Genomic DNA, 13,276 nt, shown 5'->3' with positions numbered 1-13,276 from the left:
GCGAAATTTCCCACTTTCTATCCTTCGCACTTGTGCCCGCGCTCGTGTTTTTACACGGCTTGCGAGGACAAGCGGACTGCGGGCATGCTAGAAGCCGGTTCACCGGCTGTGCGTGGTAAAGCGTCAGAGTTGCACTATGCACTCTAGGCCCCGATTACTTCACCAGTGGCTGTTATTTCCTTAGTCGCACTTAGACTCTTACTCCCTGCCATCCACGGCACGGCACCGTGTGAGGTTATGATCTCGGTCAAGTGAAGTGGTGCTTGGGTCGAGCCTTTGTAAACTGGCTAGTAGCTGTGTGCGAGTGAGCTCCTCAAGTGTACCCGTGTGTAGGGTGTTGAGATGTTTGTAGTGGCACCAGATTTCAATAGATGATTTCCAAGAAATCGTAACTGGGAAGGTGAGGAACCCTTTTGAAAAACGGTTGGGTCATAAAACCTTAAGCTAATAAAAAAAATATTGTAATTAGAACGAAGATGAAAATGAATACAGTAGCAAGAAAACGTCGGCTGGTGCGAAATAATTCCAAAAACATTGACCTAGTTTAGTGCATCCAGAGCAGATAAGTGTAGGGCGTGTGTGTGTATGGCACTGCACTCGCACGGTATGGATTTGCTATGAAAAATGAAGGGAAAAGGTTAAATGTTCATTCCTGGTGAGGAAAAAAAAACTCCCGTGGGTTAGATTACATGTGATGCTGTGGTGCTACAATGAAGTGTACAGAGCTGCCTGCTCGTTAGGGTAAATTAAACGTACGGTAGTGAAGTGCATAATTAGTTCTTGCTGCAGGCCGCCCGGAGGAGTAGTCGTACACTGCAGCATGCGCTTTTCGCTACCACCGTACACGAGGTATCAAGTAACGGTAGAAGAAATACTGCTTGAATATTGCCGTGCTGTCCAATTACTCACGGAATGGAATACGGTCAAAGGCATGTGAGGGGGAAAAAATCATATCACAGTCTGCCTCTCACTTCATTAACCAGAATACTTGCAATGGTTACCAATATCTTCAATATACGTTTATTGGCAGTACTTTATTAGAAAAAAAGCAAAGCATGCAAGAGCAGTTAAAAGATTGGGTAACTTTCGCACAAGGTCAACCACAAGCTGGGCAGAGTAATCAACACATACACATGACTTCCCCAAAGTTGGGAGGAAAAATAATCAAAAAAGTACTGCAGTTTCATCCGCATCTGTACCACACCTCAAGCCTCAAGTGTAGTGTGTAAAGGCTGACATTTACTGGTAATTCAATACCATGCTGTGATGGCTGAACAAAAAGTAAGCGTAAGCATGTGTGTGTCTGTGCGGCTTTCCGGGTTGGTGAAAAGTTTGTCACAACTTGGCTTCCCGTCCGTTTTACGGGGCCCAACGTCGCCCGTGGCCAAAAAGTTGGACGTTTGAGGCAAATGCTTCCGAACGTAGGGAATATTTTAGTAGCAAGCAGACCAACGCAGAGATACTGTCCGGCAGGAAAAGTTTGAAAGCCCCTTTCGAAACAGATTGGACAGGCGTAGTCACAGCGCAGCTACCTCTTGACATTCCACTGACCTGTGGAAAGTGGTTTGAAAGCTGCAACGGAACGAGTTAGAGCGCTTTGAGCTGGAATGGAAGCTATTATGAACTGTATCGTTTTAATTCGTTCTGAAATTCATTTGGAAGAGTAATGTTTTTTATCTACTTAGACAAAAAATAGATCCTTAAGTGGCTCTTCCTAGATTAGTGCGGTGCTGTGGAGTAGTATGTGCCTAATCAAGGTATTTCGAGTATCTACCGTGTTGACTAAATACGCTATCCAAATCCTATAGAAACCGACTAGCTCGAGAGAGTCCTCAAATAATGTTACACACAGTTATTTTTCAAAGGCGTTTGACTGCATTACTTACCTACATAGCCCACGAGCAGGCTAAGCAAGGGTACGGCCAGCAGATGCAGCTTGTTATTCATTCTGTTCTACGCTGTTACGCGCTTCGCACCCGGTGAATCAATGTTGTGCGATGAATTGGTGTCGACTGGCCGGGAGAGCCGGCGAAATAACAGCAAGTGGTCGGAAACGTTGCAGGTAGCAGCTTTCTTTTCCTTGTTTTGGTCGAAATTTCCAACACTATCCTTAACTACGGGAACAAATTGGTACGATAATCCGGGAAGCACCTTTTTTGGAGAGCGCAAACATGGAACAAACTCACGGCGAGGAAGTGGTAGTACGAATTAAGTGAAACCGTTTTGCATTAAACGCGGCGTTGCACGAGTGGTTTCCACTTATATTACCGGGGAGGTGCGCCCTGCACTGTACTAGCAGATCCGGCACATCCGGCAGAAGCAGCTGGGAAGCATCCTCCAGAATACTTAAACGCACTTTACAGATTTGGTTGCACTTCCGTGTTTCACTTTCACATCTAGGTGTATTTTTTCCTCCCGATTTGCTTACTTTTCACTTGCAAACACTATCACACATACACACACACACAAACACACAGCCAAACAAACCTTAGTGGATGAATATTTTGCCATTCAATCGCTTCGCAAACTTCGCTACAATTCGAACACATGCGCCGACAAAACAAAGCAGCTTCATTTAAAGATTCATCACTCGCTCGCCGTGCAGTTTCTGAAGGATATGGGAGGTTTCTGCTTCGCTATTCATACCGCACACCGCCGATCGATAGCGTTCCGGCCGACATGCATCCAGGATAGAGCTAGCACGGATGTTTCCTCTTCTTCCCTTTTGGCAGCACCCGAGCAGGGGGGGAGGATAAAGGAGATGGATTGATTTGGTGGCGGTTCCGGTCGAGGCAATCTGAAATTAACGTTGAAGGCAGAGGAATAAGAAATCATGATTTTGCTACTCTTGGCATACTATGTAGGTGTGTTTGTGTATGTGTGAGTTTGTGTGAATGTGTTGGTTCGATTAAGCCAATGGCACTACGGTCGATGGCTTAGGTCTTTTCACTTCAGTGGCCGTGAGTCGAACTTGGTATACACGCCGAACCTGTAAATATATTACTATTTCTAGGGCCTTTGGTAGTCGAAGAAGGATCCACCACTGGTCGATAAAATAAAGAATGTGATGAGGAAAGAGCTGCATTGGTTTTGGTATTGGAGAATTTGGACGGAAAGGAACTAACATAGCGTTTGGTGGATTCCGGAATTATAGCCAATAATTATTGTTGACGTTAAATGCCAACTTTTACGTCTGCTTCTTGGCATGGCACGTTTGTATTTTTCATGATGAGAATATGCTTTAAGGTTTGAATACTGTGCCGTGTAAAATTATTTCAGTAACATTTTATAAAGAGTGATTCAATAAAAAAAAATGAAAACACAGTGTAACAGTGTAACTGTAACTTGTCACTGTGAATGTTGGTTTAAAATGGTCCAATAAATGCAACAATTAAGGAATAATATTTTACTGTACAAAAGCCTATTGCATGGTACATACAACTCAAACTCACGTTGCGCAAGGAAAACCCATAAAAGAAAAACTACGAACGATGAAAAGCAGCACAGCACCGAACGCGTTATAGGTTGATTTATCATTAGAAATGATTTATGAGCCAACCCATCGCGGGCCGCCACGGCAAATGGTGTCAGCTGCCGTTTTCGCTAAAGCTTTTCCTTCCCTTCCTCCTCAAGAAAAAGAAACTTAAAAAAAACCGCACCAACCGTTTTCCCCGTCGGGCGCAATGTCAAGGGCGGAGTGAAAATTAAGCACAACAAAATCCCACACGGCTGCCCGCGGTGGTGGGAGGTTCTGGGGAGACGTTTTGCTACTCCCCCGTGGGATTGGCGAAATGCGTCAAAATATTTCACATTAAATTTGACTCCAACCAATCTGCGCCGCCATGCGGGGTTCGGTTTGGTGCGCGACACAAAATAGAATAAATCATCCAAAGCAATCAAATTTCGTCCGAAATGGGACGCGAGCTAGCTGGCCGGATGCTGGGCAAACGAAGGATGTAAACAAATTAATGCGAAATTCAAGCTCTACTGCAAACCAGACACAACACAACACGCTGACAATGGGTGTGTTCGGTTAGGAGGGGGGGGGGGGGGGGGGGGGGCGTGGGGTTACATCGAAAACATGCTGCACCTGGGTCCTGCTTCGGGCGATCGCCTCTTCCTCTGCGCATTTATCGCGTCTTATAATCGAATTACGTAGCGTAGCGTATCTGCTTACGATCGCCGCTGTTTACTTAACGTTTGAATGTTAATTAATTCGGCTTCGCGGCATCAGGTTGACGGTGGATCGCAATATGTCGGAAGGAATTATCTAAAGACATTTCTCTGCAAAGGTTCCACGCGTTGGTGGACACATTCCTCCGTCCCAGGCATAGCGATGTTACTGCACAAACAAACTGAAACATAATCCAATAAATCGTTGACAGCGTGTACACTGGCTCAATAAAACGCACAGGATGGTGTTCAGGACCACTGGACCGCGCCTCGCAAAAGGGACAATTTTGCATTAACAAAAGTAAAAAAAGGTTGAACGTCTAAGCATGCCGGTCGTTTATAAGGGTGGCACAAAAGGGAGCTGTTTTAATTTTATTTTAAAGCTAACGATTTGTGGGCTGAGACGAGCGAGATGTACGTGAGCATTTTTGTGTCAGTCTTTGCTTCGACGTATAAATATTCACCATAAGACCATTAAAAGTGAGCGAGTAGAACATTGGGCAAAGGTGCGCATAAAGGTGATGCTGCGCCACCACGGTGTGAAAACAACCTGCTGCAAAAAGCAAGCAGCAGTCAGTCGCATACCTCCGCACCTTTTATGTCGCTCAGTTCCGCGTGGGTATGATTGTGTATTTATAAAGTGTGTTGTCACTTGATGCCTTCCGCAAGAGGCTGTGTGCCGCGCGAGAAGAAGAACATGCTGTAAGGTGAGCTCTGCCGGCTTCTTTTCGCTTTTGTACTACTCATTTCCTTTGTTTGGTATTGTTTGTTGCTGTTCGTGTCAGCCGCGTGGGATCCATGACAGCAAACGACCAACGGCTCTTGCGTACCATGAGGCTTGTGGATGTGTTTGAGTGTTTAATTCATTGCTATGATAATTCCTGCATGCAACAGGAAAGGCACTGGTGTACGGGATACTTCCGCTAAGCCTGCAAAAATGGCTGAAAATGTAAATAACCCTTGAATGTGCCATAACTTTCACTAAAGCTGAGAAAAGGTAAATAAGCTGAATCATTCTCTTCCATACAGTATAACAAAACGCAACAGGAAACTTTATACGCGTGAAGTACATAACAAAACTTAACAAAACATTGCCACAGTATCTTAAAGTACGAAGGAAAACCTGGCGTAAAATGAAACAACAATTTCCCGGCTGCCAGTGCGGTACGATCGCACCACCGTAGCCAAGGTCAAAAGTATCCATCCAATTCATCCAAAGCTGTTTTCTCCCACACCGTTTTGTTTAACCTCCGGTGTAAACGGCCTCGCCTTTACAAGCCCTTAGTATTGCCACCCAGCGGCTGCGGGCTGACGGTGACAAGAACAGGACTAAATTGACACATTCCGTAAACGAATTTTCGTGACACAATGCGCGCACCGTTGCGCCATTGTTTGGGGGAAAAGCTGACGCTCACGCTGGGCCTGGGTGATTTCGTGGGCGAGGAGCTTCCCGTTCCCGTTGTCTTTTCCCATTAAAACCAGAAGCAGCAGCAGGGTGGCCGGGAGTGGGGTAGATGGCGTAGGGTCAAAAAGATTCGCCACCCACCAACACACCACTCGTGCCGGGTAGGTGAGCGGTGCAATGTTTACGGAAGTGAATGGAAAGCGATCGTTGTTCCGTTTCCGCTTTTGGCCGCTGTGCATTTCATCACCAGCATTATTTGTTTATTAGTTGCTGTCGGGGATGGTCGCTGAGTTTTGCTACTTATATTGTTTGTGTGTGTGTGTGAGTGTGGTTCTCTGTAAGCAATTGCGTTGAGTAGTAGCGCTAAAAATGCGCAGAATCATAGTTAAAACAAAGGTCTGTGCGTTTGTGCTACGCAAAAAGATTTGAAAATTTAGATATTACGGAACTATTAGCATATAGGTTATGTTTCTACATTATAATAAGTTTCAGTTAAAGTCCGAAAAGACCAAACCAAACTGACAGCACGATTTAACGGTTGTGTCCCATTCAAAACTGCAGTCACAAAACTAACAAAATCAGCTAAGTTTAAGTGTACCTCGTGACAGCAAATATTTGACTCGTTTAAATAAAAAACCTAAAACCTTGGATTTTGTTTTAGGTTACTCTGCACCAGAGTAACAGCAATATAGAGAAACACAAGCTCTTGCGTTTAATAATTAAGACACAAAAGATTGCTTTACCTTTGCCATTCCATTACAAAGGACAAACGAATGTATCTCAAAAGCGAGCTAAAAGCACTCAGTTTCCTCCAGTGGCTGAGTAATTTAGCATCGCCAGTCAACCGTACAAAAGAAAACACTTGCTTGCACTTGATCAGAATTGGTTTTTGAAGTGAAACTGAAACAGTGAGCTGGATCGTCGAAGCCTCGAAGGCACCTTTACGCTGTTCTACGGAAGTGCTACCAACGAAGACCGTGCGCGGTGTGATGACTATTGGTAGAGCGAATGAATCAGGGAAGGTGATGAGAAAAATAAGATCAAACTTAAAAGCAGCAAACGAAAATTCACGATTCTTCTTTCTACCATATTTACAAAGCCATACACACACACATATATATAAACACGCTCTTCACAGCGTTCGTGTTGTTTGTTTATTGTGTTGCTTGAGGGGAGTCGCCCATCCATCATTTTGTTGCAGGCAGATATTATTTTTGGCAGCTTCGTCACACACTGCCCTGGCACTGGGCTGATGATGATGATGCTGATGATGTTGTTTCGAAGTCGATGGAAACAGAGCAATTAGCGTAGCCGAGTGCCTTTTCGGCCTAACCTTTGAGATGCACCAGCTGAGAGTGAAACTCGCTAAAGGCAAGCATTGCCAACGCTACGAAAAGACAAAAATCGCACATTTGGCTTGGACGCGCCCAGCAAGGTTACGACGAAAATGTCGGCAGCTGCTAAAAATACATCAAAAAACCGTGTCAGACCGTCAGGGGTGTGTACCGGTTGGCTTATTGTGTAGTGTGATCGGTTCTGTTTGCGAGCTGCCGAGAGTGTTTGATATTTTGTTTCGTTTCACGGGCGGAGAGGCTACAGCGTAAACAAAACGTTTTGTAAACTAACAACCCGGCTCGGTAAAATGGTATGTCAAGGAGTTATGTTAAGGAAGATCGGAAGTGCTCGTCTAAATACGAATCGTAAAGCGGTTGAGTGTCATAGCCATCCCATAACAGTTCGTGAAAATGTGCAAACTGTTTTGAGAGAAACATCAGATACGCATTGATATGAAAATTCTGCTCTTGCGTCCTCGGTAATTGTACAATGGCTTGCACAATGACAACTAGGCTTATTCATAACAAACACAGCGCTAACTAGGTATGAAATATTTATGAGCCCCGTGAAAACCATAGAAAAATCTATTCTAAACGATCGAAAACCTCACACAGCACCTCTTTGTCGCTTATACCTGAGCGTGAATGTACCTTTAAGCACCCACCCACCCTGCCAAGCTAACTGCCCAAGTACGCGTGATGGTCGACCTCGACCGTTCAACAAATAATGGCGATTCAAGGAAGAGGAAAAAAAGATTATGAAATAAATCGAATTTAAAAACTTTCCCTCATTGCTAATGAAAATTAATGCAAAACTCAACGAACCGCAATGTAAATTAGGATTCATGAGTCGGCAGTTCTGCATTCACGCGTTCACGGGCACACCGGGCGCGCTATGGAATGGGACCAGGAATTCATGAGTTGCCCCCCCGTAGGGTACGGCGCGTTGCCATCGAGTGAGTGGGTCGTACCATTTTACCCCCGTGTGACTCCAACCGATGGGTGGATGGATGGGTGTTGTTGATCTTAACACCCCGGTTCGGTTTTGAAGCGGCGCGGTGTTGGAATTCATCAACGAAAGCGAAGCGGGAATAAGGGAACATGCAAATATGACACTGCGGTGCGTGGGAATGGTTTTCCATCTGATCTGTAAGAGAAAAAAAACGATCCTCCCGTGGGAGAGAGAACGGTCTTAGCGTTCATTAGCTAGCAGACGTACTGACGGGTAGGGTTGGGTTCATTTAGATGAAGGGGTTTCGATTTGAGTGTTTACGGGTACAATCCAATTGCAAGGTAAATGAACATTGACGCAGCTTTGCATTGCCGTTTGGACGCATGGAGCCGTTTTTTGCTGCCTATAATTATACTAATCACGTGTTTTGCTGGGCTTCCCAGTGCAGAAGGGTGCTGTGCTATTGCGCCGATAATTGTCTGACCGGTGGGTCGATAGCAAGTGGGAAAATGTTGGGTTTAACAGCGTTGTTTGGCGGGCATTTTCAAGATAATTATCGAGCAGTCGTAATTACAAGTATTGTGTCCCGTCCAGGGGTTTGAATTACAGCACAAACTGCAATGTAGTAAGGGACTTTTATTATTCGCGTAACCTTTTATGGTACCATAACCAGTTTTAAGTAAACATTTCAAAGAGCTCTTAGGTGTTTCAAATCCAAGAATTTTTTTATAGAGTAAAGCTAATGTTTGTGGATAAAGCTTTTTAGTGTAGTTCGTAGTAAAAATATATTGCTCGTAGAAAGCCTTGTAAGCGAAAAATCCCTCCCTGCCATCGGTATCAGACGCAAAATGTGTGTACACCATGCTACCTTGCAATCAAGTTGCGATCATAGTTTAACGGGCTTTTCCGTTTTCCACAGGGCGGCAGGTTTTCGCGTGACTAGGCTTTCGTGTTTGATGGTGGCGGGCTGTAGAAAATCACGAAATTGATTAGTTATGTTAGCCTGCCGTTTGAAGTAGTGAGCCATAAACCACTCAAGTGATAATATGAAAGATTGAGCGCGTATAAGGCACGATAGGCAGCTATCGTCGGGATGGTGATGGACAGTCGATATGTGTGATAAAAGAATGGAGTTGAAGTGGGAAAAACTGAACCAATAGTGCTCGAAATATTTAATAATGTTCAAAAGCTGAAAAGATCCGGGTCGTGCATTGTAATGTATCATTTCGAACGAATTTTCCTCGATGCGATCAAGTAAAGTTCCATTGCAATAACTTTTCTCCAGATTTCGGCACCTGACGATAACAAAGCCGCATTGTGCAACGTGTTAAAGATACTCTTTTCGGTAGCTTACTTCAGCCGCACGTGCTATTGTGTACCGAGAATGCCCTGCTGCAAGCGGTTTCAGGGGTGTGATACGGTGAAATGTTACTGCACATGGTAATTTCGGGAAACGTCTAGATGGGTGATGGATGGAAAACAAGCACACAACATTTTGTCCAATCCCTGCAGGAATCGGTGGGGGATCCGATGGACCAGGACTGAAAACAAGCCCCAGTGTGGGGCGGCCATGCAGTCGGTTCCGACGTGCCGCACCATAATGGATCATTGTGCAGCCGGTCACATGGCAAAGGTAGTAAAGAGTCCTTCGGGGTAGCGTCATTATGTGGGAACCGGAAGCAAAAACAACCGGAAACTGATGAGTGGCGTCTGTTGCAACAACGCTTCGGGAACGAATCGACCGTACCGAGCGATATTCACTCCGGTGGCTTTAACGGCAACTAGCTGCTGGATGCTGATACGAACACATTTGACGTAATTTAAGATTGCATTATAATAATTAGGGTAAATTAATAGGGACATATTTTACCGCAAAGAAAATGTTGAAATTTTGTCAAACAGGGACAAAGTATTTGCTTTTTATAACTAATTACAAAAGTTTCAAACTTATTACATGAATTTAGACCGTTAAGTAGCACAGTACAGATGATTCAATGTCAAACCCACCGATGCTCCGCTTCGGACTGAGCATTGTGCTGAAATGTTGAGCTGTAGCTCATGTTCCAACCCGCAACAGAAGAGAAACGCCTGATACGATAGAGGGCCGATGGGTTGACACAGAGCAAGAAAAAAAAACCCACGCCTCCGTCAGAGAGCAGTGATATTTTTAGACCATCCGAATGATGTGCGATCTTTCGTCTGCTTGAACACAACAGTAGAATCGCATCAATGTCGCGAAACCGCACGGGAGGCTGGTCACGGTGGAAGGTTTTTCAATTTCCCTCAGAGAGTAGATATTATTAAATTTATGTGGGTACAAAATATGAAACAATTTGGTGCCTTTTTTACTTTTCAAAACTTTTCAAAACACATATTAAAGTTATCAGTATGTGATAGCACTGCTTTAGGATTATTATTCCGTGGAAAATGAAAATTTAATAACATTAATTCTACCTTAATGCATTCCCCTTGTGTCTGTAAAATGTATAGCTTAATACATCAATATTAGTATACATATACACACACGGATACACATAAAAACGATGTTTTTGCCACCATTATAAGGACGGGTAAGTTTCGGCCTTTGTTTCAACCGTCTCTTTCTGGCTCATGCACTTAAACATGAGCTAACTGATGAAAATTTAAACTTTGCTGCATTGAAGCTTATTTACAGCCTCCCTGGGTTAGGATTCGCTGAATCTGGTCGTATCGATTCTGGTTTGCTGGTGTTTGTGTGTTTGTATGTTTTTTTCGGCACAGTGTAAGGGTAGAACTTACGTCTTCAATGTCGAACCAGCATGTACGCTGCTTGAAACTGCACTGTATTATTCCTATGTAAAGCTGCTCGTTACGGACGGGATAAACATTGCACAAACTGCACTGAACGGTCGCACCACACGGTTTAATTGGATCCACTCATCACATTGCACCCGGCACACACACCACACTACTAATCAATCAAACACACCTAAAATCACCTGATCCTCTGTGAATCAATTGTAAGGATGAAATCCTTTTTCCGACAATCGTAGAACGGTTGAACACTTTTACCTATACGCACAAACAAAAGCACACACACGTTTATTGGCGACGAATGGTAGGGGTAGCATCAAGTTGCCAAAAAGAGGGAAAACAGCGTATGAACGGTTACACATCCCAAACCATTGTTGTGGCACCCCCGTTCACCCTCACGAACCGTGCCACGAAAAGGGTCACACAATAAGGGTCACGAAGCAAACTGGTCACTACCGCATCATCAATCGCAGCCGTCGGCATATAAGCCTCGCGTCGCACACAAACATCGCAGAGACGAACAGACACACGCACGCCGCTACTTTCACTTTGCCACCATACTGGCACACTGCGGTAAAACTCACTGGAGACAAGCTTCCAAAATTTTCACAGAAGGAAAAACAAAACAAAAAAAAAATAATAAAGAGGAAACACCGCAGTGGTACGCGCTGGTGCGAGCTTTCCTTCGGGCAGGCGAGGTTACCGGATCAACTTATGCTGCGGTGGAAGGGTGGTTTTTGTTCACCGTTTGTTGTTGCTACTGCTTCTTGTTGCACTTCTTTACCTGGTATTCTTTTTTCCGTTTTTTGTGTGGGGTGCCTTTCGCGAAACCCTCTGCACGAAAGGCGTCCAACCGTCTGCTGGTTTATCTGCAGTCTGCAGAGTTGGGTTGTTGCGTGCGCGCGCGACAGAGAGAGAGAGAGAAAGAGAGGGATAGCGAAAGCTATCCTGCGAGAACGGGAGCAAGATACGCGTCACTGGACCACCGAGCCGAGCGACCTGGAAGCTAGGCAATGGCCACCTTTGGGTCGCCCCGTCGGTCGGCTGGTGTGTTGTTACGCATCGTACCGCGAAGGGTGCAGAATTCACCTGGACGACTCAACAAATCGATCGCACCGTTGTGTTAGGGTGAATGTGGGTGTGTGTGTTGGTAGAGCAGCGACCAAATGCAATCGTTACGATGCTGGACCCAAGGTGTACGCGCGCACACGTGTCCGCGTCTAATTGGCACGAGCACACTTTTGCAACTGAAACATTCTGCTCCGATTTCTCGGTCGGTCTCGAGACTTCAAAATACTGCAACGTCTCCCTGCGTTCCGCATGCTTTGTTTGCGGTCAGCTGAGCTGCGGAAGAGAAACATGCCGACGAGAGCTACGAGAGCGTTTGAGAGCGAGTGCGCTGGCGGATACGCGTACCGGTGAGCGGTGAGAGTAGCGTGCCGTTACGCATCGAGCGGTCGGCATGGGATGGAGGCGCCTGGTGAGTGACTTGCGTTACAAAAAACCGGTACAACAGCGGAACGATGGGACAGGCACTCTAGATATTTTACATTTGCCGGCAAGTTATTTTGTCCCCTCCCCTGAGCCTCATGAGTCATGAGCCTCCACCCGCACGAGCAGGGGTGTGACTGTGTGGGTGTGTGTGTGTGTATTGCGTTACGTTGTTTTGTTAGCGTATACGGCACGCGTAGTGCCACGCGGTTGGATGAAGAAAACATTTCAGAACCGCTATTTTAAGATGAGCTATTTATTCAGGATTGTTTTCGATGCGCCGGGGGTGAAATTGGTAAGCAAACAAAGATGAAGCTACTCTGCTGGAAAGGGATACAGACATCACCGCATCCTGAAAAGAGTTTTTAAACGAACCTATGACCTTATGGTTGACGGTGTCTTGTTGAGTGAGATTAATAGGCAAATAAATCAATTTTAGTTTGAATAACCAAATGGAGTCATATGCATATTTTTTGTATTGTATATTTTTTATGTTTTAGTTTTATTTTAGTGGTTTGTTTTATAACCAGTTATCTGAGAAAATATAATTTAAATCTGAAATTTCAGAATTGATTCATGTTAGCTGAGCCGAACAATTACTCTTGGTTGCTGAAGGTACATTTTAATGCTTTTGCCATATGGGTTCTTTGCTTGTACAAGTCATGCTGGAATTTAGAGCACGTGTGAAAAGGAAGAAAGGTGACATACCATCGTTTTGCAAAAAGGTATTCGGAAAATGTTGATCCTAAAAGTGACACAAAGTGTTGTTTTGAACATGCCAAGATGTGCTGTCTGGTACCTGGTTCAGGCGCAAGTAAATTCGTTCCTCCCGCTTTGAAGAGACGGAGAAGCTAAAACTTTTCCGAAAAGAAAAAACATTTACTTCAAGCGTTTCGTTGGATACCATTTTGGAAGAAATGTTTCCCCATTCAGATTGAAGGGATACATTTGTTTTGGTTAGCCATTAGGGGGACTTTTGCTGCTGCTGTTTTTGCTAAGGAAAAAGAAAACAGCTGCCTTGAGATAGCTTTTAGCTTGGAGAGGAAGCATCGTTCGCTGGCTTCTTGCATGTGCCGTGGGGAAATATGTCATAACACTGACGTCACACTGCTGCAAGCGTACACACAC

General features: G+C 44.8%; 1 protein-coding gene across 4 annotated transcripts in view; it reads right to left on the bottom strand.

Annotated features, from left to right (window-relative positions):
• LOC5667574 (uncharacterized) overlaps window positions 1-11,991 on the bottom strand; it is a 42,487-nt gene extending 30,496 nt beyond the window's left edge. Inside the window, exons 1-3 of one of the 4 annotated variants that reach the window (XM_061651215.1) lie at window positions 11,442-11,991; window positions 10,643-10,915; window positions 1,887-2,797 (exon numbers count right to left, since the gene is read on the bottom strand). In XM_061651215.1, the coding sequence (XP_061507199.1) occupies window positions 1,887-1,947 (61 nt within the window). In that variant the 5' untranslated portion in view covers window positions 1,948-2,797; window positions 10,643-10,915; window positions 11,442-11,991. The remainder of the gene's footprint in view (window positions 1-1,886; window positions 2,798-10,642; window positions 10,916-11,441) is intronic. The other 3 variants (XM_061651216.1, XM_061651214.1, XM_061651217.1) reach the window with 3 other exon arrangements.
• Between the last annotated feature and the right edge of the window lie 1,285 nt (window positions 11,992-13,276).

This window comes from Anopheles gambiae, chromosome 2 (genome assembly GCF_943734735.2).
Source record: "Anopheles gambiae chromosome 2, idAnoGambNW_F1_1, whole genome shotgun sequence".
NCBI lineage: Eukaryota > Metazoa > Arthropoda > Insecta > Diptera > Culicidae > Anopheles > Anopheles gambiae.
This window is presented reverse-complemented; position numbering and strand designations above follow the sequence as displayed.